This window comes from Marmota monax, unplaced genomic scaffold, assembly GCF_021218885.2.
Source record: "Marmota monax isolate L192 unplaced genomic scaffold, Marmota_monax_Labrador192_F-V1.1 WCK01_AAM20220418_F8-fsc00091, whole genome shotgun sequence".
In the NCBI taxonomy this organism is placed as follows: Eukaryota; Metazoa; Chordata; class Mammalia; order Rodentia; family Sciuridae; genus Marmota; species Marmota monax.
The window spans coordinates 6,848,966-6,874,045 of NW_026692434.1; the positions used below are offsets into that span (position 1 = coordinate 6,848,966).

General features: G+C 34.7%; 1 protein-coding gene across 4 annotated transcripts in view; it reads left to right on the forward strand.

The window, feature by feature from the left end:
• Window positions 1-25,080, forward strand: part of Col12a1 (collagen type XII alpha 1 chain) — a 113,201-nt gene that overhangs the window by 20,189 nt on the left and 67,932 nt on the right. For 3 of the 4 annotated variants that reach the window (XM_046443044.2, XM_046443045.2, XM_046443046.2), the window contains exons 10-21: window positions 68-670; window positions 1,819-2,091; window positions 4,397-4,669; window positions 6,332-6,604; window positions 15,046-15,318; window positions 19,712-19,978; window positions 20,374-20,566; window positions 21,668-21,789; window positions 23,575-23,724; window positions 23,807-23,926; window positions 24,027-24,191; window positions 24,903-25,049. In XM_046443044.2, the coding sequence (XP_046299000.1) occupies window positions 68-670; window positions 1,819-2,091; window positions 4,397-4,669; window positions 6,332-6,604; window positions 15,046-15,318; window positions 19,712-19,978; window positions 20,374-20,566; window positions 21,668-21,789; window positions 23,575-23,724; window positions 23,807-23,926; window positions 24,027-24,191; window positions 24,903-25,049 (2,859 nt within the window). The remainder of the gene's footprint in view (window positions 1-67; window positions 671-1,818; window positions 2,092-4,396; window positions 4,670-6,331; window positions 6,605-15,045; window positions 15,319-19,711; window positions 19,979-20,373; window positions 20,567-21,667; window positions 21,790-23,574; window positions 23,725-23,806; window positions 23,927-24,026; window positions 24,192-24,902; window positions 25,050-25,080) is intronic. The other variant, XM_046443047.2, reaches the window with a different exon arrangement.

A 25,080-nucleotide genomic window follows, 5' to 3' on the forward strand; every position in this document is an offset into this window, starting at 1 on the left:
CAGTACTTATATTTTAAAGATGAATTCATACTTGTTGAAATTTAATGGGCTTTTCTTCTCTTTACAGAATGCTCACGTGGTGTGGATATAAAAGCTGACATTGTGTTTTTGGTTGATGGCTCCTATAGCATCGGGATTGCAAACTTCGTTAAAGTTAGAGCATTTTTGGAAGTTCTTGCAAAAAGTTTTGAGATTTCACCAAACAGGGTCCAGATAAGTCTTGTCCAGTACAGTAGAGATCCTCACACCGAGTTCACTTTGAAAGAATTTACCCGAGTTGAAGATATAATTAAAGCAATAAACACCTTCCCCTACAGAGGAGGATCTACGAACACTGGCAAAGCAATGACTTATGTCAGAGAGAAAATATTTGTGCCTAACAAGGGTTCAAGAAGCAATGTACCAAAGGTTATGATTCTTATCACTGATGGGAAATCATCAGATGCTTTCAGAGATCCTGCCATAAAACTAAGGAATTCAGATGTTGAAATCTTTGCAGTTGGCGTGAAGGATGCTGTTCGCTCGGAATTGGAAGCTATCGCTTCTCCTCCTGCTGAGACCCATGTGTTCACAGTGGAAGATTTTGATGCTTTTCAGAGGATATCTTTTGAACTCACACAATCTATCTGCCTTAGAATTGAGCAAGAATTGGCAGCTATCAAGAAAAAAGGTTTGTGGAGTACAAGTTATCTTTTCATGACCAAAGCCTTTTGATTCTAATCCTGTGGATGATAGGCTTCTTCAATTCTTTTTATGAATAGGAGAAAGTAACATTCCTATGTCATTGAAAACTACTGGCCTTAGTCTATTTAGCTCTGAGCGATGGCTGCTGGGTATGGATCATTTCTTTGTTGGTTATGCTCACCCATAAGAGTTGTGAGATGTTTTTGCTCCTAGATTCTCAATCAGGGGTAGGAACCAACTTTATCTCACCTATTGGCCATAGCAAATCAACACCAATTTATTGAGTGTTTATTATGTGCTGGATACTGAGCCAGGTTCTTTGAACAAAGGTGACTAGAACAAAGTCCTGAACCTTTGAATTATTTTTAGAAATTCACTTTTCTGGATAATTTTTGGGCATCACTCCTCACATCTGGAGTTCCCTATCCTCTTTTTCTTCATTTAACTAAATTCTCTTTCAGTGTTCAGTTAAGAGTTCCATCCCTTGCGTTCTACCTGCCTTAACTGGTCTAGCCCTGGAATGCTCACTATTGCTTTCGTTCATTTGGCATCCACATGTGTTGCCATTTTTGTTTATAACTATGCACTTGCTCATCTCTCCAGTTCGAGTAGTATTTCCCTGGAGGACACTCAATGGCATTAAGCATTGTCTCATTCTATGATTTAGTTTAAATGCTTAGTTTAATAAGTGTTCCTTTTTAGGAAAAATTTTCCTTAGTTTTATTTTGAAGTATCTACCTACCTACCACCAAAGGTTCATATCCAAGTCCTGGGAATGAATGGGAAAATCACAGTGGCTCTTTTTGGCTTTGCTAGTACTGAAGTAGCCCACACATGAAGAGTGCCATTCTATTACCACTTTGTCTTAAGAAGCTCAAATTCAATTTTAATTAAGCATTTACATTTTTCAGTATTATGGATGGTCAAGGCAAATCATCAGGACCTCCTTGTAAGGCTGTGAGTGAAGGGCCCTCTCTCAGTGGTTGTGTGTGGAAGGTTGACTCAGTACATTGGCCTTAATGGCCACTTTCCCAAATTAATATAAGCCATTTCAGAAACATGAAGTCATTAGATCCATTTTTGTTTTATAAATTTTAAAATTTTAAATCAAGTCTTTTTTTTTTTTTTGAATAGCTTATGTGCCTCCAAAGAATATTAGTTTTTCTGAGGTGACATCTTACAGTTTCAAAACCAACTGGTCTCCTGCTGGAGAAAATGTTTTTTCATATCACATCACATACAAGGAAGCTACTGGGGACAACGAGATCACGGTGGTGGAGCCAGCCTCAAGCACCAGTGTGGTTCTCAACAACCTGAAGCCAGAGACCTTGTATTTGGTTAATGTGACTGCAGAGTATGAGGACGGCTTCAGCATTCCCACAGTTGGAGAGGAGACCACTGAAGAAGGTGTGATGGGGTTTCTATCATGGTTTATCATGGACTAGTCATTTATTGCAGAACAAAGTTACAGTTATAACAACTAGCTTTATAGTCCAGAATTGTGAACATCTTTGTAAAATTTGGTATCTTTAAGATACAGCTATTTATACATCGTTTCTTAGAAAGAGAAAAACACTTTTAAGTAAAAAAAATCTAGATTTGTTGTGATGAATTCAAGGTTAAGAGACAGAAAATTATTAATACTTGTGGAACTAACTTTTGAAATACTGCTTTTCCATCATGTTCTGTTGTACATTTGGCAACGTCATGTTTTAAAATCCTTCTGCAATTGCCTTATATTGCTAATGGAGCTAACTGCAGATACATATTGCCACATGTTTTCTTTTTTTAAAAAAATATGGTGAAACATACATAACATAAAATTTATCATTTTAGCCATTTTAAGTGTACATTCATTCCAGTGGCATTAAGCATGTTTATTTTGTTATTCTACCATCACCACCATCCATGTCTAGAATGTACAGAACTGAAACTCTGTAGCCTTTCAACTAAAATTCCCCATTCCTTGATTCCCTCTGCCCTGGAAACCACCATGTTGTTTTCTGTATGTATGAACTTTTTCACTCTAAGTGACTCATAAGAATGGAACCATACAGCATTTGTCCTTTTGCATATAATACTTATTTCACTTAGTGCAATGTCCTCAAGATTTGTCTACATTGCAACTCGACTCAGAGTTTCCTTTCTTTTTAAGGATGAATACTGTTTTGTGTATGTATATCCCACATTTGGTTTATTCATCCATTGATGGATATTCAGGTGGCTTATACCTTTTAGCTGTCATGAATAAGGCTTCTGTGAACGTGGGTGTGCTAATTTTACCAATGCTTTAAGAAGTATTTGTTTAGATGGGTCAACTGGGTAGAGCTGAATACTTTTTGACATAATATTGACATTTAAAGGGTACCAATGTAACCTGGTTAGGACAAGATTAAAACAAAGCAATTACTTTTAATATAAAGACAGGGAATATTGATTGTTGATTGTTCTCTATTTTGACTGGAGATAGAAGAGAAAGAGCCCAAAGACCAGCATGAGGAATTTACAATAGTTACAGAATGTTTACTGATAGATCTGGCACACATGGCCATACTCTATTGATAAAAGCTAGGGAATCTTTTTTTTTTTCAGAAACTTTCTTTTCATAAAAACAACTGTAGAAATAAACACATTAAAACTTGACCCCTCCTCTGAGAAATAGTTTTGGAGTAGAGGCCACTATATTCACAGACTCCCTAGTTTTTGGCCATTGGGCTATTACAACAGAATTTGGCAATGCCTTTCTAATTATACGGTTTGTAGCAAAATCTAAGGTGTAAATTTTTTTTTAGTCAATAGGGAAGTTTCTGATTCAATACTTTCATTAAGATAACACTTTTTGAGCTCCTGCTATGTGTCAGATGCTATGCTAAATATTTTTCCATGGATTATCTCATTCAACCACTTCAATAATCCAATAAATGGTCCTGTCTTACTGCTGGGTAATCTGAAGCTCACGTTTACATATATGTTAAGTTTCAGAGCCAGGAGACAAACTCCTCAGTCTATCTGCCTCATTTGTTCTGACTAATTTAGTCTTTTTCCTTGCCATACAAAATGAATCGTGGCTGTAAGTCTGCCAACCACCATTTCTTTCTTTCCTTTCTTCCTCTTTGGATTGATCTATTGATTTTTAAGTAAAGTTGAATTTTTAAGTAAAGTTCTAATTGGGAGGAAGATACAGGCATGTTTCTCTGTAGTGGACTGAGAACACAATTTGACCTTGAGTTTACCTTTTCTCAATATGTTGTCCATATGGACAGTTTGCCCCCTTGAACAAATAAATGTTTACTAGACATGAAGCCAAATCATGCTCTCATTTGGGCTTAATGAAAATTCAGACTGTGAGTCTGTGTGTGTTATCCATATTGCAATTTAACTTCAAGATATAGATCTAACTAGTGTTCATTAAGTACCCATCACATGCTTGCTCCCTCACATATATAGTCCAGTTATTCTTCAAATCAAATGACTGTACAGATAAAGTTAGTTAATGTATTGTTTCAGAATCTACTTGTTCTGGCTAAATGAGTGCAGAAACTAGGATGTTTGTCCAAAAACTGTAGATTTAGTTAGAGAAATGCTTTAGTTTAGTGTATAAAAGCTAGTTTTTGTATTTTTCACATAAATTCTGCTAACTTTTTTGAACATATATATGATATATAAATATATATACACATACATACATACGTTGTTTGTTTGTTTGTTTTAGTAAAAGGAGCACCTCGAAACCTAAAAGTGACAGATGAGACTACTGATAGCTTTAAAATTACCTGGTCTCAAGCTCCAGGAAGAGTTTTAAGGTATCGAATTATATATAGACCAGTTACTGGTGGAGAAAGCAAAGAAGTTACCACTCCAGCCAACCAAAGGAGGAGAACGCTGGAGAACCTGACTCCAGACACAAAGTATGAAGTATCTGTAATTCCTGAATATTTCTCAGGACCTGGCACTCCACTGACTGGAAATGCAGCTACTGAAGAAGGTAGAGGAAATATATTGATGATATGGTAACAACCAAAATCTTAAACTGAGGGGAAAGTTTGGATAACTCTCCAGATAACACAAGTCATGAGACATTTTGTCTCAATTATCTGAGTGTATTAGGCCATACTTCTTTGAAATTGTAGTTATTCAATTTTTTTATTTACTCGTGACATCATTTGATTCAGGAGAACTTGAATTCTGTGATATGGTCTTAACATTCATTGAAAATGATATTATTAAATATTTTAATTAAAAATTGAAGCATGACTAAGGATTATAAATCAAACTTCTTGGCACCATTAAAACAGATCATATTTTACTTCTTTGGGAAGATTTTTAAACCTTAATTTGTTTTTATTTACTGTGGCAATTAGACTTCTGGGATCAATTCTGACATTTGTAGTAAATAATTAGTGTTTAATATATATTTCATTGAGGGAAAAAAGGCATATATAATCTTTATTTTATGTCTTATCTGTGTAGTTTTTAATAATAATAAAATGCTAAGAACATATTAGCAAAAAACAAGCAGTTATTGTGCACCTATTTGAAGTAGAATCTGCAAAGATTTTTTTTGCATATTATCTCATTAAATTCCTGTACAGACTGTGAAGTTAGTGTTATTGTCCCAGTTTTAGAAGGAAATGAGGCCAAGGGAATTAAATAATAACTCTAAGTCATGTGGTTCATAAGTCATGAATATGAGTTTGTGTTCTTCACTGCTATTCGTCAGATGCTTCCAAGGAATATCTACTACAGTACAGTGTGGCCTCTGTGTCACTCTTCCTTCCCCTACTTCATTGCTCCCCTCCCTCCCTGTGCAATTTAGCTCATTAGCCTTTTCTGAGGTAACCCCTTCTCTTTCTGTGTCCTTTCTTCCTCCTTTCTCTTCCTTTGGAAAGTCACTGTTTCATTTTTTCTTTTACTTGCTGGGAATCTGGGATTCTTTGTGCTGGTCACCATGAAACAACCCAGTAACTCTTCATCTTTCTGTTTTCTGGAGTAAAACTGGCTGGGTGCTATGTGCCCAGTTGGTAACTGAGTACCCTGAGACTCTTCAGAGATGATGTGGCCAATCTACCTGCAGCCACGAGATGCTAGACATCATAGTTGAGAAGGGATAGGTGGCCCTCTTAACTGTACCCAAGCTGTACCCAAGGCTCCGTGTCTCAACTTATTTCTTCTCTTTTCCCCTTAGGACAAGATCATTTTAATCACTTTTATTCTATCAGCATTATTTCCTGGATATTACCTTTAGATATTTATAGCCTTATACCAACAAAGTGTTTGTACTGAGACATCTTGGAGGAGTTAAAGTCTCCTCCATTGTAATACTAATCAACATGGGTGCATTTTATAAAGTTTTTTCCCACTTTCAGGGAAAATTTAAGAAAAAATATTTTACACAAAAGATTCTAACATGAGAATTACACAGATTAACATGAAAGATTTTAATCTGTCTAAATTCAGAAAAGGAATGGTATGTCTTTGGCTTTGTTTCTACTAACGCAGAGGTCCAGATTTAGAAATGCTTAAACTTTGTTGACTGGTTAACAATTTAAATGACTAGCCTCATTCAGGATATAAAGTAACCAAGTGTTTTTCAAGTCAGTTTATTAAATAATGGATTTTAATGTTGTTATTGTCATTTTTAATGAAGTTAGAGGGAATCCAAGAGACTTAAGAGTTTCTGACGCTACAACATCAACCATGAAGTTATCTTGGAGTGGAGCACCTGGAAAAGTCAAACATTATCTCGTCACATACACCCCAGTGGCAGGAGGGGAGACTCAAGAGGTCACTGTGAGAGGAGATACAACCAATACCATGCTGAGAAGATTAAAGCAGGGGACACAATATGCCTTATCTGTGACAGCTTTGTATGCATCTGGGGCTGGAGATGCCCTTTTTGGAGAAGGAACAACACTGGAAGGTAATCACTGTCATATTTTAATGAAAATCCTTGAACTTGTTTGTGATTCTGCATTTAGGAAGCTTAACACTTTTTCAAAGAATGAAATCTGGAAATGTGTAATCTTTTTTTCTTAAAAGGAATTTATAATTGAAAATGAATAACCATAAAATTGCCTGTTATTCAGAGATATAGAAAGTAAGAAACTGAAAAAAAACTTAACTTGATTAGGAAAAAGTATCTTTGGGAAGCAGTCTGTATAGTAAGGCCATGAAAATGTGTTTATAGTGCCTTGGGTTGGTTTAATGGATATTAAAGGTGCGACATTCAGGGAGGGAAGGAGCCTTGGGAAATATCTATAGGTAAAGAGTATTTGAATTGCTGAAGGTCAATGTCAACCAGGGCCTGATAGGAGCCATTTTCTCTTTCGGTCACATGGTCTTCTCTTTTACTATGCACAAAAGCACTCATAGTAGCTTCAGAAATTTGAGAACCCACGTTTTTGTTTGTTTTCTAAGTAACTTCTAAAATTCAATTCCATGTTAGAATTTCGGAGTTAATGCAATACTTAGTAAGCACAACCAGCAAGACTGTCTCCTTGTTTTTTTACACGAATTGTCAGAGTGCTTCATATTTTTTAGGTTCTTTTGAGATATAATGGCAGCTTAGGTTTAACTCACCACAAATAAGTAAGTAGTGCATGGTAGAGAAAACATAAATTCAAGTTAACCACAAAGAGAATGATTGCAATGCAAAGAAAAAGTGTTATCACTAGATGGTTACAGTGATGCTGATTAGTAGTGTAGGCTAACAAGCTTTCTTTCTTTTTATCATCACATTTTATATTACTTATTTAAATCATTATTGGGAGAAAATGAATCTGAAATACCTTTTGTGATGTAAAAATTTGTAGGAAATTAGGAAAAATACCCATCAAATTTGACAATTCAGGAGCTTGGAGGATTGTAAATTGGAATTGGCAGGGACAAACCTATAATAAGTAATTCTAATTGGATGCTTAAAGACCTAGTCAAGAATTAAAAACAAATAAACAAAAATTTTCAAATCAAAATAACCATGATTGAAAGTTTAATCCCATTAGTCCCCAAAAATCTGTTCTTAGAAAAGGATTTAAATATAAGATTACATACCAGTGTGTGAAGTCCTGATAACCAGAAGATTGGCTGAACTACTTAGCTGAGCAAACTTAATAAGCTTTTTACCCCTCTGAACCTCAGTTTTTCCAGCTATAAAAGGGGGATGATCATCCTCCCTCCTTCTTCTCAGAATTATAAATTACTATATGGATATAAAATTCATCAAGAGGAAATACCTTACTAACTTTAGAACTGATATTTAAAAATACAGTGCTAGTATTGATTGTCACGAAAACTTTCAAAATGAGAGGCAGAAATGAAGAGGCATACAGAGGCATAAACATAACAATAAAAGCATGTGAACTCATCCAGAATTTTGGAGAAACTAGCCCTTCTCTTTTGACCTTTTGCAGATTTCTTTTTCATATGCTTTTTATAAGTTTTTAGCCTGATGTTCATAGGATTTTTTTCAAAGGATAAACTTTTGGACTTTTTTTTTTTTTTTTTTTTTTTAAAGAATAAGTGCGGATTATTTACATTTGTAAAAAATTCTCCTTTAAATTATTTCATGGTCTTGGAAATAACTTAATAGTTTTTCTTTTGGTTGTACCTTTTAATCTTCTTATATTCATCTGTACCACTTTCTTTTAAAAGTATAGTCACACTCAAAAATTTCTTAATTCTAAAAATTAAGGTATTTTCTTCAAGAATGAAGATGGGGATATAGCTCATTTGAGTGCTTGCCTTGTATGCACAAGTCCCTTGGTTCGAACCCCAGCACCACCAAACAAAGAAAAAAAAACCCTAAAAATCTTATATAATAAAATTCTCTTTAAAAATTTTACATTCTATTAGACTGTAGTTTTTTTGGGGCTAGATGTGTAGTTAATTGTTTATGAGTTTTTAACTTTGAACCAGTGGTATAGATAGTCTAGTAACTTGTATTCATGTTTGAGTGCATACATACACACATACTAGATATCTGATCAGAAATTGTCTCTGTGGGATATACATAGGAAACAAAATAAAGATTAAACACTACAGTTTCTCATTTCCTGAGATGGAGGAAAGCTAGATGATTTTCAAGTTTGCTTAAAAATATAGTTAATTTGTTACTCAATTGTAATAATAAAAATTATTTTTCATTTACACTAGAGCTCCTTACTGCAATGAAAGATCACAAAAAAAAAAAAAAAATGCCAGCCTTATTTTATGAACATATTTGTCCCATTGCATTATGTGTGGTAAACTTGACAAATATGTGAAAGCATAGTTGTGACTAAATTAAAATAATAGAAGACTTTTGCCCCTGGTTATTCCATTTCATTTTATTATATTAACTCAGCCAAATCCACATACCATATACAGGAATAGGATATGATGGTAAATGCAGGGAGTGGAAAGCCCAGAAACAGAGCCAGGCAACTGCTTTTGAGGGCTGCTGTTTTTCTAATCTGTTTTTCTCTTGGAAGAGGAGGTGGTAAGAGCAGACCTTGAAGGAATGTTTCTTCTATCCAGAGGCATGGAGGCAACCATAAGAGCTTTCCCTAGGTTGAAAATTGTACAAATTACCTCAAGTGCATTGTGGCTTTCAATTCAAAAAGCAAGAATGCATTTTTAAAAAATATTTACTATAACCTACAACCCTCCCTAACTTGAATCTGTTTCCTGGTACTTTCTCCTTCCTTCCTTCCTCTTTCCTTCCTTCCTTCCTTCTTTCCTTCCTTCCTTCCTTTCTTTTTTAAAAATGCAGCTGAAGATCAGAAAATTCCCCTGTCTCTGGAAGAGAGATTTATTAGCATTGGCATTGGGGAAGTTCATGGTTGGCTCTAGTATTGTATGCAATGGAATCACAAAGGCAGAGTTTATTACTATTTCAGATCCAACTTCAGAGGAATTTGAGCACAAACCATTAGTTTTGATTTACATTTTTTTAACCGGGTGGTTGTTGTTAAAATAGATAGGCTTAATGTAATTTCTAAAACATGATTATACATGTAGATGCCCATTAAATATTACTAGAAACCTTTGTAGTTATTGTTAATAATTAAGAGGAAAACTTGCTTTTATAAACCTCTAAATGAATAGTGTTCATTTCTATTCAGAGATTTACCACAAATGAATGAAAATATCAGTTAGGAAATAATATGGCTCTTTAAAAAAATTTCTGAGTGTTGTTTTTTGGGCTATGGAAAATATGACTTTTCAGAATTTTCTTTGTTTCAGTTGCTGTAGCAACTTGCCAATGCCTTAGACATGAATGGCTTCCTACAGATCAAACCAAACTCAGTTGACATTTTGTTGCAATGAGGTTTTTAGCATATCACAAGAATTCTGCATGACGTTGAGTAATATGAGGCTTCATCAAAACCAACTAACAAAGCCTCTATGTTTCCCGAGATTTACTGCTGTCTCATAATTTGAAAAATCATACATTTAGGGCCTAACAACTGTAATGTTGCCAAGGAACTTTAGCACAATCACAGGACAGTCATTCACAGTTCCTTTTCTGTGAATTAATTGTTGATCCGAGAAAAATCTAAATCAATCAGGAAGATATATATATTTTTTGCTTATGCAGGCTCTGAAGTTGAATTACCATTTAATGTTAAGATGTTTTTAAGAACTTATTACTTGAAGTGACTGAGTTAACTTATTGACAGTGAACTTTGTCCTTTGGAATGGTGGTTCTAGTTCATTGGTTGTAAATCAAGTGTATTTCCACATGAATGTTATCCAGAAGCAGGTCTTCTGCATTCTGCTGTGGAAAGTTGGATGGCTTTTGAGCTGAGCTCTAACGGAAAAGACAAATTGATTTAGAAGAGAGTTTACATTACATTTTCAATTTAACTTCTATTTTTGAAAGTGGTATGTGAAACTCAGTGAAAGCTGGCTGGAACAATCTATAAGATGAAATATAGTTTCATTTTGTAATGATTAATTTTTCAGTTATCATTGTTGGCTAATTTATATTATAATTACATTTGAGTTGGATGATAACTTACTTTTCAGAAAGCAAATGGAAAGGGCTAAGGAAATATATGAAAGTTACTTAAATGAAGTATTAATCTTTGGCATAGTATATGGAAATAAAAGTGTGCAAATCAACCCCTTGTGGATATGCAGATCATGAGAAATGCACCTGTCTGAATTACTTCCCATAGCAGCAGCAGCATTCATGAGAACAATGCTTTTGAATATATGTGTGAATGTGCTTTATAATCAGGACAGAAATGCTGCGTGTCAAAATTTCAAAACCTGATAGAATTTAATACCTTTAGCCAATACCATCATACGAATGAATTGTTATTCATGGTACTTATGCTGATACATATACTAGTGTATGGGAAAACTGTTGACATGGAATCAAAGGAATAGAAAAGATGCATACCATCATTATAGAAGATGACTTATTTAAAATAATTGCCAGAAATTTTATTATGAGATAAACATAATGAAGAAAACACAGCATGTAATCCAGAACAGAAGTCAGTAAACATCAGGAAGCTAAATGTTATTGAAAAAAATGTCATTTGGGTAAAAAAAAGAAAATATCCTAAATCAACCCCCACATCATAATACATACATTTGAGGGCTGGAATTGTGGCTCAGTGGTAGAGCACTTGCCTCCTAGCATGTGTGAAGCACTGGGTTCGATTCTCAGCACAACATAAAAAAAATAAAATAAAGATATTGTGTTCATCTAGCAAACAAACAAACAAACAAACAAACAAAAAACCACGTACATTTGAGGGAGTGAGGGAGCCTCTGCTAGAGCAGAAGTGGGTCTAGGCTCAGGGAAATGTAGTGGGGAAAGGGGCAGAAAGTCTGCTGGACTTGGCTTCTGCTCACTGCCCTTGCGACTGTGCCTTGCCCTCTTGAGAACCAGTAATCTTTCTTGGAGACAGGGTAGGGACTGGAATTTTAATTTGACTTCTTTTCCCATCTCCTTTCTCTAAGGTAAAAAGGAACTCTTTCTCAAACTCAGTCTGATCAAACTAAACCAAAAGAAGCCAAATAATCTCTTTCTGTGGTAATTGATGTGTGGAGTTCCTTAGATTGAGAACAAAAGCTACAACATATTGGCAGAGGGGAAAAGGGAGGGGTGAACTTCCTCTGTATTTTATGGGATAGAAAGGATGTGATGAGGAGCTAAATAACTTCTCCATTATCCAATGACTTATCCATTATCTGGTCATAAGTGAACCATCAAACTATCCTACAGAGCATCGCCAGGACCAACATTTGGAACAGTTTTGTTTTTCACCCTTTGTGAAAAGGTAGCCCTGTTTCTACACTTTTTTTTCCTACAGGGCTACCTTTGAAAGTCTGAAGGTTCTTTCCCACACTGACCAACCATACATTCCAAGTAAATGCTTCTCTAGGCCTCAGAGAGAAGCAGCAGAAAGAAAAGGAGGGGGAAAATTAGAGATGGGGAAAGAATAAAGAATTATAGATGAATTAGAGCTATGGGGCAGATTTTAAAGATTTCTAGAAAGCATCAGCATTTAGGCCTGGATGTTCTGATTTAATGGATAAAGGCAGGATGGAGCCTTTGGTTCTCCAGGAAGTTCTGTATATTTGATCATGTACAGTCCAGTTATTTTGCTACTGAGTATCCAGGGCCTCAGGTACTGACATGGTCTGCTGGTGGCCCACACAGCTGGTTGTACACCTAGCTCCAAGACCAACTTGGTCACTTGCCAACCTGCTTCCTGCCAATTGTGCCACAGAGTGCTTAAAATTTCTTCATTTTTTTTTTTTTTGGTAATCTAATGTTTGGCCAAGCCAAAATCCCATTTTTTAAAACTTGAAGGTTTGTAGATCTGATAAAACTTAAGTGTCATGAATTTATGACTTCTTCCATGTTTGTGGGTGTAAGGCAACACAATACTCAAGATATCTTGCTTTTTTGGAGAAAAAAATTTAATGCCTGAGAATAGTATAAGCTTATGTTTAGGAATATTCTTATCAAGCTGACTGATTGACATAAGAAACCCACGTGAAGGAGTTGTCTTTTCAATCCTGGCTAGTGAATAGAAATACCTTTTTCCTTTCTTTGAAGTCTGTGTTTCTTTGTAACTAATATGAATTGGTAATGCTCTTCCCTACAAATAATGGCTTTGTACAAGACAGGCAGAAACTATGACTTTATAGAGGATTATTTTTCCTGTGATTGAGAACCTACTCATGTTCATTAAAATTAATGTTGTCATGACATTCATGAGAACTCAGAAATGATTTTTTAGTTGCTTTTTCATTTGCATCTTAAAAAGTGCTCTTGAAGATTTCATCTTCAGGACATTGATAAACCTGGAAAAGGTCTTTATAGCAATTTTATTAATATTTTGCTCTAGCTTTATATGTCTTGAGAGTGTTAAAATAGTTGGTTAAAATGCATGGGGAGACATGTCTAGTGATATGAGATCCTTTTGTTTTAAGCTCAGAAATGTCTTTGTGAATATATTTTTGCTTCAGCCATAATTCTCTTCCCATTATTATTATTTTTTCTCACAGTGAAATCATTAACTTGTATTTGTGTTTGTGAGATGTCTGTTGTCATGGAAACAAACAATGTCACAAATTCAGTGATGTAGAAAGCAGGGAGAAAAACAGTCTGAGAAGCATAACCTTTAAGAAAAGTAGAAGCTAAATTATTGTTTGTGAATTATCCCAGTATTAATTTGGAATAGAATTCCCACATTCTAACTTTGTCTTATATTTTTTGGAATGTCATTAATACAGTATTTAGCTTATTTAAACGCAGAATCACTTTCAAGAGTGGTCATTCTATAGCAGCTATTTCTGACTGCAACTTGGGAAATATTGAAAGAGGCACATTTGGAAAACTGGCATATATGAAACAAAAGGAAAAAAGTTTTGCACATTTGAAGCTTAGAGACTAGTTTTTGGGATATCAATGATTAATATAAATAACAGACAAATAAAAACCTCAATAACTGAACCAAACAAAACAAATTAAACAAACTACTTAAAATTGCACTTTTATCTTCCTGTAGGTAGAGAAGATATAAAGATGTGTAGCCATTTAAGTAGCAAACACAATGAAGAAGACTTTCAAATGAGAATTAGCCTTATGTACTTGGGGGAGAAAGTCAGTATGTTCTTGAAAATAAGTATTCTTGCAGCAAAATATGCAACTAATTTCCTTCCAGAGATGAGATGTCCTGTCAGCAGTTAAAGTTATTTATAATAGAATTTTCCATTTAGGCTTGACTGGTAGGCTGTTCAACTCATTTTATTTCTTTTTTCCCCTCCCAATTTAATGATATATTGTAGGTTTTTGTCTGCTGATGTTTCTTTATTGTTCATTGTTATCTTTACTTTTTTTTGTGTGTTGAAATTTATTTAATTATAAATAGCTTTAAGATATTCATTTTTACTCTTTGAGCCAAATAAATTAATAGCTTCCATAATTCTTATAATAGCATTGTATATTATTGGCATGAGTATACAACAATTACTGGCAAAGTGTATGCTGAAGAAGCAGATAGTTTCATAATTATGTCACACTGTGGCACAAGCCTTAGTAAAGGTAGCCAATATAAAGTGACCTGTATATTTATCTTACATTTAAACTATGGAGAGCGAGAGTTTTATTGGAAGACATCTGTGCCTCCCATTAAATTGAGGTTTCCATATTTTTCCATTTTTTTTCATGAAAGAGCCAGAATTTAGTAGCAGATGTTTTTGATCAGCTAGAACAAGTGGTGTATTTTATTTTGATGACTATTCACTTTTAAGTTTTCTAGAAGAATTATTCATTTTTTAGCTTTATTAGGGTTAAGCTATGATGAAAGTTAGTTCTACTTTTTTAACTGTATGAGCAAACAAAAATTTCTCCAGAACATGATTGTTGGAATTTAGGTTTGCAAATGATATGAGATTGATGCAGTTATTGTTAATCATATATTGAAACTGAGCTTATTTAAATTAGATCTGGGAGGAAAAGATCATGAAAGTAAATGAAGATATTTGTGAACAATGGGCTATGTCAACAAGCAGACTGAAATGTGACAGAATTTTGGGATTTAGATGCTTTATTTTTCCTTTAAAAAAATTTAAGACACCTATTCCTTCAAATTTGGGTGATAACCGTTTCCTAGAAGGTCTTGCAATCAGACTGGTCATGGGGGGTAAGGCTGATAAATAGGAATCAAGTATAATTCTGAAGTTTTATTCCATCAATCCTGCTCTACTGACAGAAGGGAAAAAAAAACTCAGAAAGGAGAAATAGCAATTGAGTTTGTGTTCAGCAAGTTAGGATGTCTCCCAGGATGAATGAATGTTCAAATATTTAGTAGTTATTTAAAAAAAATGATTTCCCTTTAATTTCTATCGTAGAACGTGGTTCACCTCAAGACTTAGTTATTAAGGACATCACTGATACATCAGTTGGTGCTTATTGGACGTCTGCTCCAGGAATGGTTCGAGGATACAGGGTCTCATGGAAATCTCTTTATGATGATGTTGAGGCTGGAGAGAAAAATCTTCCTGGAGATGCAATTCATACTGTAATAGAAAATCTGCAGCCAGAGACCAAATACAAAATTTCGGTCTTTGCAACTTACAGTAGTGGAGAAGGAGAACCTTTGACTGGAGACGCCACAACTGAATGTAGGTAACATCACAGGTGTGTTTGGGAGTGTATTAGTGCTACCTAATAGCTATCAGCCCAAAGGACATGTAGTTTATCCACTTGATTTTTTTTTGTTCATATGCTAAACAAGGACTTGACAATTACAATATTTAAAGAATGCAATTTAAATTCAGATTAATTAATACATGAAAAAATATGTCAGCCTAACATGGTGGTGCTTGTCTGTAATTCCAGTGATTCAGGAGGTTGAGGCAAAAGGATTGCAAGTTCAAGGTCAGCCTCAGCAACTTAAGAGAGACACTGTCTTAAAATAAAAAACAAAAAGGGCTAGGGGTGAAGTTCCGTGGTAGAGCACCCCTGGATTCAATTTCCCGTACTGCAAAAAGAAGGAAAAAAGTCATATTTTGAAATACCAAATTCCTTTCAACTACCTTCATTTAACTCCCTGCCCCATCTCTGATCAACTAGATAGGACCCCCGACCAGGAAAAAGATCAGGACCCCTGGAGACAGAATTCAGGCACATTTATAGTTGCATGATCTGGCTAACGTTACTTAACCTTTGAATCTTGGTTTCTTAATGTGTAGAATGTAGATAATAAATCTTGTCTCTCAGAGTTGTCATGAGGATAAAATGAAATAACAATGTACAAAGCATCAAGTACAGTGACTAGTTATTTAGTAATAATTTATAAATGATTACTGACTATCGACATAATGATTTTCATATAATAAGACCAATCCTAGATTCTTTGCTTTATTCCTGTTATATTTGATAAATCAAAATCTCACTCAATATTATAGTGACTCTGTCTCATTAGTATTCTTTTTGGTGAACAATTATGAATAATCTATCATCATTTATCATCACATGGCTGGTGCAGGATGTGTCAAAATTTTTTAATTCTCTTTCCTAAAGTTATTTTTTTGATAATGAATGATGTACCAGAGTCAGTTGGTAGTTTTTATGAGTGTATCTCTTTGGTGGGGGATGTTAGGAATGAGGGAGGTCCTGTATGTGTGGGTCAGGGAAGGATACATGGGGAATCTCTGTACTTTCTTTCCAGTTTTGCTATAAAACTAAAACTGTTGTAAAAGAAAGTATATTAAAAACACCCCTCCCCAAAAAAAACCCCACAAAAAAAACAAAAAATTCATTTGTTAAGCATGGGTACTTCTAAGCTTTTGTAGGGAAAAAAACTTTATTCCTTTTGTTTTGGGAGGATTTTAGAAAAAGGGGAAAGAAATGGATCATCTTTGCATTTTCTTCTGTTAGAAAGAAGTAGAAGGATTTTGGTGATCTTTATGGCAAAGAGAAAGAAGGAAGTGCCATGAGGATTTTCAGTTAAGTCCCATATCCTGATTTGAAATTGTCCTTTAACAAAAATCTTTTGGTCTGAGTTGCCTGAGAAATTCATTTTCTTTTTACCACTGACAAGCTCAGTTGGATATGTTTAAATTTAAATTTGTCTAAATTAACCAGCTTTCAAAAAAACCAAAAAACAAAAAACCAAAAAATTCCTGTATGAAATTTAAATTTGTGTAAAGGCATATTGCTCAGATATTCACATGATTAGTTTCTATGGTACTAAATGAAATCTTGTGTCTGGAATAGATTGGCTGATGTAGTTTAAGAAACTGGCAGAAATTGATTCTCTATTTCTTTGTTGTAAGAGAAGCCATATTGCAAACTCAGGTCAGATAATGACACATAGAGCTAACCTTATTTATAGGAGTAAAGATAAAATTCATATAGTTGAGAAATTATTAAAGTATGTGCATTTAGAGAATTTTCTTTCCAAAAAATTCTCCATTATATCTTTTTCTAAAAGTATCCGAGCCTTCAGATAATTAGGTTTGAAAATCTTCATAAGGAATGTGATTTAGCCAAAAGCAAGTATGTTAGCAGAAGCTGTAAATAAACTTTTGTTTCTTAGAACATGAGCAACTGAGAACTTTTTAGTATTTTTTGGCTCTTTGATTTTAAGGCTGGTGAACAGAGAAGTCTCTTTTGAACTAGAAGCAGACTTGGAAGGAAGGAAACATTGATTTCTCAGAGTATACAAAACTGCTTAAATGTCTAAGTAAATAGAAGACACGAACCTTTTTGGCTCTACTGCTGTTGGTTGTTGTGTGTTGCTTTGTCTTTGGGGAAAGCAAAGCCACAAAGCCACAAAGTCCTTTCAGACATGTGAGGGGTGGCATTTAGGTGACTGATGAATCCTAACGTAAGGGGGTAGCTCAACGAGTCACCCAGTTATGCTTTAAGAGTTTCATAGGCGCTCCCAAGGGATGTTTTAGAAATGTCTGTAGGATCAGGATCACCTGAAACTTAGAAGAGTATGGTGTACAATCTGTTGATACCATGGAAACCATGTATTGACACTAGTAAGCTGACAGAGGGCAAACTCTCTGTTGTTCCTCTTCATGGCAGTGGGATCAACAGTCTCTTCCTTCCTTTATAGAGACACTAATCCCATTAAATTAGGACCTCACTTATACAACCTCATTTAATCCTACTTATCTCCTTAAAGGCCCTGTCTGCAAAACACTAGCACATTGAACACATAGGACTTTTGGGGGAGATGTAATCTTTCCATCCATAACATGGGCCATAGTTTTTTCTTCTTGGCATGCTCAATAATTTTTATTTGAAGCCAGACGTTGTGAATTTTACCTTTTTGGGTGTTATATATTTTTATATTCTTATAAATATTCTTAAGCTTTTTTCCTGGAATATAGTTAAGTTCCTTGAAAAATAGTTTGATCTTTCTGAAGTTTACTTTTGAGCTCTGTTTTAGTTTAGGGCTAATTTTGCTCCATTATGGAAGTAATAATCTTCTGAGTATTCTACATGATGTCTCCAGAGTTATATGGTTTTCTCTTTGGCTAGTGGGAATCATTTCTGGCCCTGTGTGAGCTCCAGAAATAGTTCCCTCTATTTCTTTTGGGTGTTTCTTTCCCTGGTTTTGGATGGTTTCCTCGCACTTGATCCCTGATTAACACTGAATTGAAGACTTGGGAGCCTTTTGGATGTTTTGGGGGCATTTTTGATGGTGTGATCTCTTTATAGTATTTTGTTTTGCAAATTCTGCTTTGGACTCCTCAGACACTCAACATCATACTGTCAGTCAAGGGAGACCACCAGTGTCCATCTGGATCCCACCTTCTTATATTAGGGCTAGAATCTGGGTCATTCGTAGAGTCTACTCTCATTTCTTCCTTCTTGCTTAGGGAATCACTGTTCAGTGCTTTCTGATACCCATTGTCTAAAAACTATTTTTAAAAAGAGTTTTTAGTTGTTTAATAGGTCCCCCCCCCATTTGAATATAAAATTTCTCTTAAAATCAGAAAGATTCTTTGCTTATTTTGTTTTCTTCAGCTTAATTTCTTTCAATAAAATGCCTATGATTTCTTGAATATGAAGGTTCTTAAATCTGAATTAAATGATCATGCTTATGAACTCTACTTATGTATAAGAAAAGGGATTTCATAGCTGGGTGTACACACACCTAAATTCCAGGAACTTAGGAGACTGAGGCAAAAGTATTCCGAGTTCAAGAACAGCCTCAGCAACTTAACATGACATTGTCTCAAAATAAAAATAAAAATAACAGAGGATGTAGCTCAGTGGTAAAGTAGTCCTAGGCTCAATCCCTCATAACCACATCCCCGAAAACCCCCCAAATACAAAAGGATGTTGTTGGCTATTGGTGTGTATTTGGGGATCTGTTTCTTATAAAGTAATTAACAATTATAAAATATTAATAAAAGATAACTTAATAAGTAATATTGTCTATGGATTGTACTAATAATAACATATAGTGCTTCCTAAATATAAAATATATACTAATTTATCTTTAGAGCCCTTGAAGTATTTTTATATGTTAGAGTTTCCTGTTCTCTTGTGTTCATAGTTTTGTGCACATGGCAATCACAAGAATAGTATTAACCATGCTAATTCTGTCTAGTCATTTGTAGACAGCAACTTCTTCTGAAATGGCCTGAGTAAAATTTCTAACCCTGCATTCAGAGCTTTTAGTATTCCCCATGGCATTGTGATTAGAGGAATTCCTTACAGATGAAAATATAATAAAAAGTCTAAAACTTCATTTCCGGAAATGGATGTTTTCTTTACCGAAGTCTCCAGGATGCAAATAGGAAATCCCTGCAATATGAACTTCCATTTTTTTAGTATTAGCTGGATAAAGAGAAAACATCTTACTGATATCTTGCTGAGATTAAGGTTCACACGCCATCATAAATTTATGAGATTACAAGGCTGAGTAAGAGAACAGTGTACATATTTAAGAAACCACAGATAGTTTCTTTTTGCATAATCAAGGAACTGTTCACACACACACACACACTCTCTTATAGTATATATATTAATTTTCCTTTTATTTCACAGTATCCCAAGATTCCAAAACTTTGAAAGTGGACGAGGAAACAGAAAATACAATGAGAGTTACGTGGAAACCTGCACCAGGAAAGGTTGTCAACTACCGTGTTGTATACCGACCCCAAGGGGGAGGGCGACAAATGGTTGCTAAAGTGCCTGCCACTGTCACTTCTACAGTGCTGAAACGGCTTCAACCCCAGACCACATATGATATCACAGTTCTCCCAGTCTACAAGACAGGAGAAGGAAAGCTTAGGCAAGGATCAGGAACAACAGGTATGAAATAATAATGCTCTTATTGGAGGGGAAAGTGTATGTAACATTTAAAAAAAAGACTTTAATATGTCTACTTCAGTTATAAAAGTTTGAAATGGAATCTGTAATAAATTCAACTCTAATTATTACTTGGAATACCCAATTAGCATATTGTTACCAACCCCCTGGTAAAGTAATTCTACCTATTAATGTTCTAATGCTAAACCAATCTGAATTGTAAGGATTATTTATACTCTTGGGTAGTGCTCTGTTATCAGGACTTTTGTTGCACATGTTATATGGGGTCACAACAGTTAACGATTCTTATAAATATGCATTTTTGTAGGCACTAACAGAAAATGCCAAAAGCCCAGTCTTATGGATATTATTTTAAAAATCCTTTTTTATCGTTACAGCTTCCCGATTTAAGTCACCCAGAAATCTCAAAACATCTGACCCAACTATGTCAAGTTTCCGAGTGACTTGGGAGCCTGCCCCTGGGGAGGTGAAGGGTTATAAAGTCACATTCCACCCTACGGGGGATGACAGAAAACTAGGGGAGTTAGTCGTTGGACCATATGACAACACAGTTGTTTTGGAGGAACTTAGGTAGGAACTAATTATATTTGTGTTAAGAGATTGAATCAACTTGTGTTAAAAGATTGAATCAACCTATGTAAATCAATAGACCCTATGTGAATAATCACTCATATGTCTCTTTGTTAGCAGAGTATTTAAGAATCAGCTAAATCTGCTTTCTTGTGCTTCATGATACTGGAGTTGAGGTTAGTCAGACGCCAGCAACAGAATTTTGGCCTGAGCAAAATGTACATAATACTTTAATGATTTTTTTTTAAGTTATCAGATATAACATTTTTTTTCAATAGCACCCTGTTTTAACAAAACATACATATTATATCATTTCACCAAAATTGTAGTCATTTTACTAAAATTGTAGCCATGAAGAAATGTGGGGGTTCCTGTGCCTTCTGGAAGGGCCTGGGTGACTCATGGTGTGGGTCCTCCTCCAGTGTGACACACTAGAGCCAGAAGGCAGGACTCTCTCTGTGCTTGGTGCCAGCTGGCAGGAGAATCCTGGGCTCACTGAAGGTCAAATTTTAGGCTGTGCAGTAGAAAACAAGGAAGTTTGAGTTTGAACAGCACCCTTCGTTTATTACAGTAAAAAGAATGGGCTACTGTGCATTGCCTCTTGGAAAGTTTGTTTAACTGTTCATTCAGCAATATTGAAAACTATGTAAATGCTTGTTATTGACTTTTACTAGTATAGGAGGGATAAAATTTATGAAGCACACTATTTGCCAGGCTTTGTGCTAGGTGCTTTATGCTACCCTGCAAGACACAACATTTCAATCATATTCTTAAAGCCCATTGCTAAGAAACAGCAGAGTAGAGATCCTGATCCTTTTCTGACATGCTGAGCAGCATCGTAGGGACTCTCCCTCTGATAGAAGGGCAAGGCTGAAATGGTGCTCTGAATCCCCGAAATTCTCTGGAGTGCTAGGTGGCTAGTTTTTCTTGATACCTCACAGGGTAAACAAACGAGAATGAAACTCTTTTTCTTTTGTGAAAATGCTGTACTTTGTAAGTTACTCTGAGTAGAAGTTTATTAGTCAAGATAAATGTCTTTAAGAAAGCAAAATAATGCCTTGAACCAATGGTCCATACAGACTATTCACTTTGTCATTTCAGGGCAGGTACCACCTATAAGGTAAATGTTTTTGGAATGTTTGATGGAGGAGAAAGTTCACCTCTTGTTGGACAAGAAATGACAACTCTTTCTGACACAACTGTAATGCCGATTTTATCCTCTGGTAAGACATTGAGCTATATTCCCCTAGGAAAATTTAGCATTATGAAACTATTTCAAATGTGAACTAGTAGATTATTATACAATGAGAAGTGACTAACATTATTTTTTTTCACTAAAATTTATTTAAATAATTTGCATGCTTCCTTTTTGATGTTGGAAAAAATGCTTCAAGACATCCAGTCAAGCATACTTTAAATTATTTTTTTAAGTTTCTTTTTTAACATTGTGTTAGTGACATTATACTGCATTATTTAAAGATTAACAGGTAATAATAACAACTGTAGATAACATCTATACTTTTCTAACATTTTTCTTCTTTTTAGTGATTAAGATGCAATTTTATTTTGTTAAAGTAATTATATATCTTTACTTAAATAATATATTTGGGCTGGGCAAGCAGAGTTAGGTTAGAAACAAGGGTGGACAACCGTGACTTGGGAAGCAAACTGGTAACATAAACCCCTTTAGATGTTCTGCCCCTGCTCAATTATGCCTTGATGTAAATAAAGATAGTTTTTAACATTCTTAGAGGAGGTGAAGTGGTAGGTAGTTATTCAAATTTTTTTTATCATTTATTAAAAAACAGTAGTTATAAGCAGAGCAGGAACAGGTTTGCAAAGTCTTAAGTGCTTAGAATAGTATTTGGAAGTCTTTAGTCCTGTATGTAATACATGAATGGCACATTGTACTTTGTAGTGTGATGAGCATTACTTATTTTTTTTTCAATGCCTTTTTTCATAATGTCAAGATCAGATGTTAACAATAGAAGAAACTGGAAAATTCATAGCTGTTAACACATGCTCTTAGAAAAGAGAACACTTGAAATCTTGGATGTGCATAAAATAAATAAAAGTATCAAATCTTATTGTCTTGCATTAATGTTTTATTGTTTCTCTTATGATGATATTAACTGACTTATATTTTTATTTTGTAGCTTTTACACTGAGGATATTGGGATTATTTTCTCTTTCCAAAGCACCCTAGCTTTGTATCAGTGTTTGTGCTTGTCTCTACAGCTCTCAATTTGTATATTTGTGTACTTTTCTAAATTGCCTTCCTTCTTTCTTGATTCTTTAAATGTGCAAACTTTACCATTTGTATTGATCTGATTTTTATATATGGTAGATGATAAAGTTAAATAATTAATAACTAAATAATAGTGTATCAGGTTTTAAAAATATATATTTACTTTATAAAGGTGTAATTTTAAGAGTCATGTATCTGGCCTTCATAATATATGTAATAGTTACCTGGGAGTTTAATTATTTTAAAAGATACCTTTGGCTCACTAAAACCATTTCTGGTTAACACATTTAATCAGTCCATCTCAAACTTACCTGTGAACTGCTATTAAATATTACAAAAGAATGCAGTATCTTATCTTTAGATCACATTACAATTTTATTGAAATTGTAAATGCTGTATTGTTAGACATCTATGCATTCTCATTTATTTCAGCTCTTGAGTGTGTGAGCCTTTCAAATTTATAATGGTAATCTAATTCAGGTCTTCAGGTTCTATGTCTAAGGACAGGAAATATAGTCAAAGATGAAGGAAAGATTTGCAACTGAAATAATCTTTGAAGGAATTGATTTTGGAGAATGTTATTTAAGGCTAATAAGTCATACTTGCATATTTATAGAGTCTTACACTCTAAATCATTCAGTTGAGCTGCAGTATCACAACAGGCAGTATGGAACACCCAGTTGGTGGCAGAGGCATGGCTAGGGAGAAATCCTGCCCACAATTTGCTTCTCACTATCTTATCTAATGATTGCTGTGTCAGGGATGGAGTGTCTCACCAGAGCTGAAGCAGACATTGTGTTGCTTGTGGATGGATCATGGAGCATCGGCAGGGCAAATTTTAGAACTGTGAGGAGCTTCATTTCTCGTATTGTGGAAGTCTTTGAGATTGGCCCCAAAAGAGTACAAATTGGTAGGTTCTGACAATACTGATGACATTAAGACATTTTCATGGAGTTCTTTTATATACCCTAACGTCAATGGTATTATGTTAGCCCTTGCTCAGTACAGCGGAGACCCCAGAACAGAGTGGCAATTAAATGCTCACAGAGATAAGAAGAGTTTGTTGCAAGCTGTGGCAAACTTACCATACAAAGGAGGCAATACTCTCACAGGTGAGTGAAGATGCCCTGATACTCTTTCAAAAGTTCATGCTTTGGTTCAACATGTGGCTGAGAAGTAATGTGACTGATTCTCTTTTAAAAATCCCACTAGGGATGGCTTTGAATTTCATTCGCCAGCAGAGCTTCAGGACCCAAGCTGGCATGAGGCCTCGTGCTCGCAAAATTGGTGTTCTCATTACTGATGGAAAATCACAAGATGATGTGGAGGCACCGTCCAAGAAGCTCAAGGATGAAGGCGTGGAGCTGTTTGCCATTGGTAAGTGCTAGAGTGAGCAGCGATGTCCATGGGGTTGCAAAAGTGCTGAGGACATTTGAGAAAAACAAACAAACATATATTCTCTATCACATAATTCATCAAAATGATGTGCCAGAAAGTGAGTTCACATTCTTCTTTTCTCTTTGTAATGAGACACAACTACATGGCTTTTCAGAAGGAAAGTAATGGATTAAGAGAAAAAAATGTACTATATTAATAGGATTCAGGAAAATTCCTGTTTGATTTTCCACAGAACTATATTTATCTTTGAAATCCATTATTTTGCTTTCCAGAAAAAACATCAAAAAGACACTTTTTGGTGGGAAATTAGTGCTAGAAGCATTTAGAAAAAGGCAGTTTAGAATACTTTTCAGATGATATTATTTTTTATTTCTATTTTATAACTACCAATAAGAAATCATTCTATCTTTTTATACCCAGACATACACACATATTTCGATTTTTAAAAATCTCTTTTTATTTTTTGGTTTTCTAGGTGTCATTTCAGTCTTGAAGAAAATAATAATATATTCTAGTTAATAAATTATTAACCTTCATAGTTGGCCTAATTGTCATCGATTTAAAAAGTTCTAAAATATTTGCTTAATTTATTTGATTTTTTTCTAAGAAGTGCTTTTAATTTATCTATCTATCTATCTATCTATCTATCTATCTATCTATCTATCTATCTATATATCTATCTATTTTAAGGTATTAAAAATGCTGATGAAGTTGAGCTGAAGATGATTGCAACTGACCCCGATGATATCCATGCATACAATGTGGCAGATTTTGAGTCCCTCTCCAAGATTGTGGATGACCTCACCATCAACCTTTGTAATAGTGTAAAAGGGCCAGGTAAGTTTAGTCCAGGGGCTCTCATCTTCAG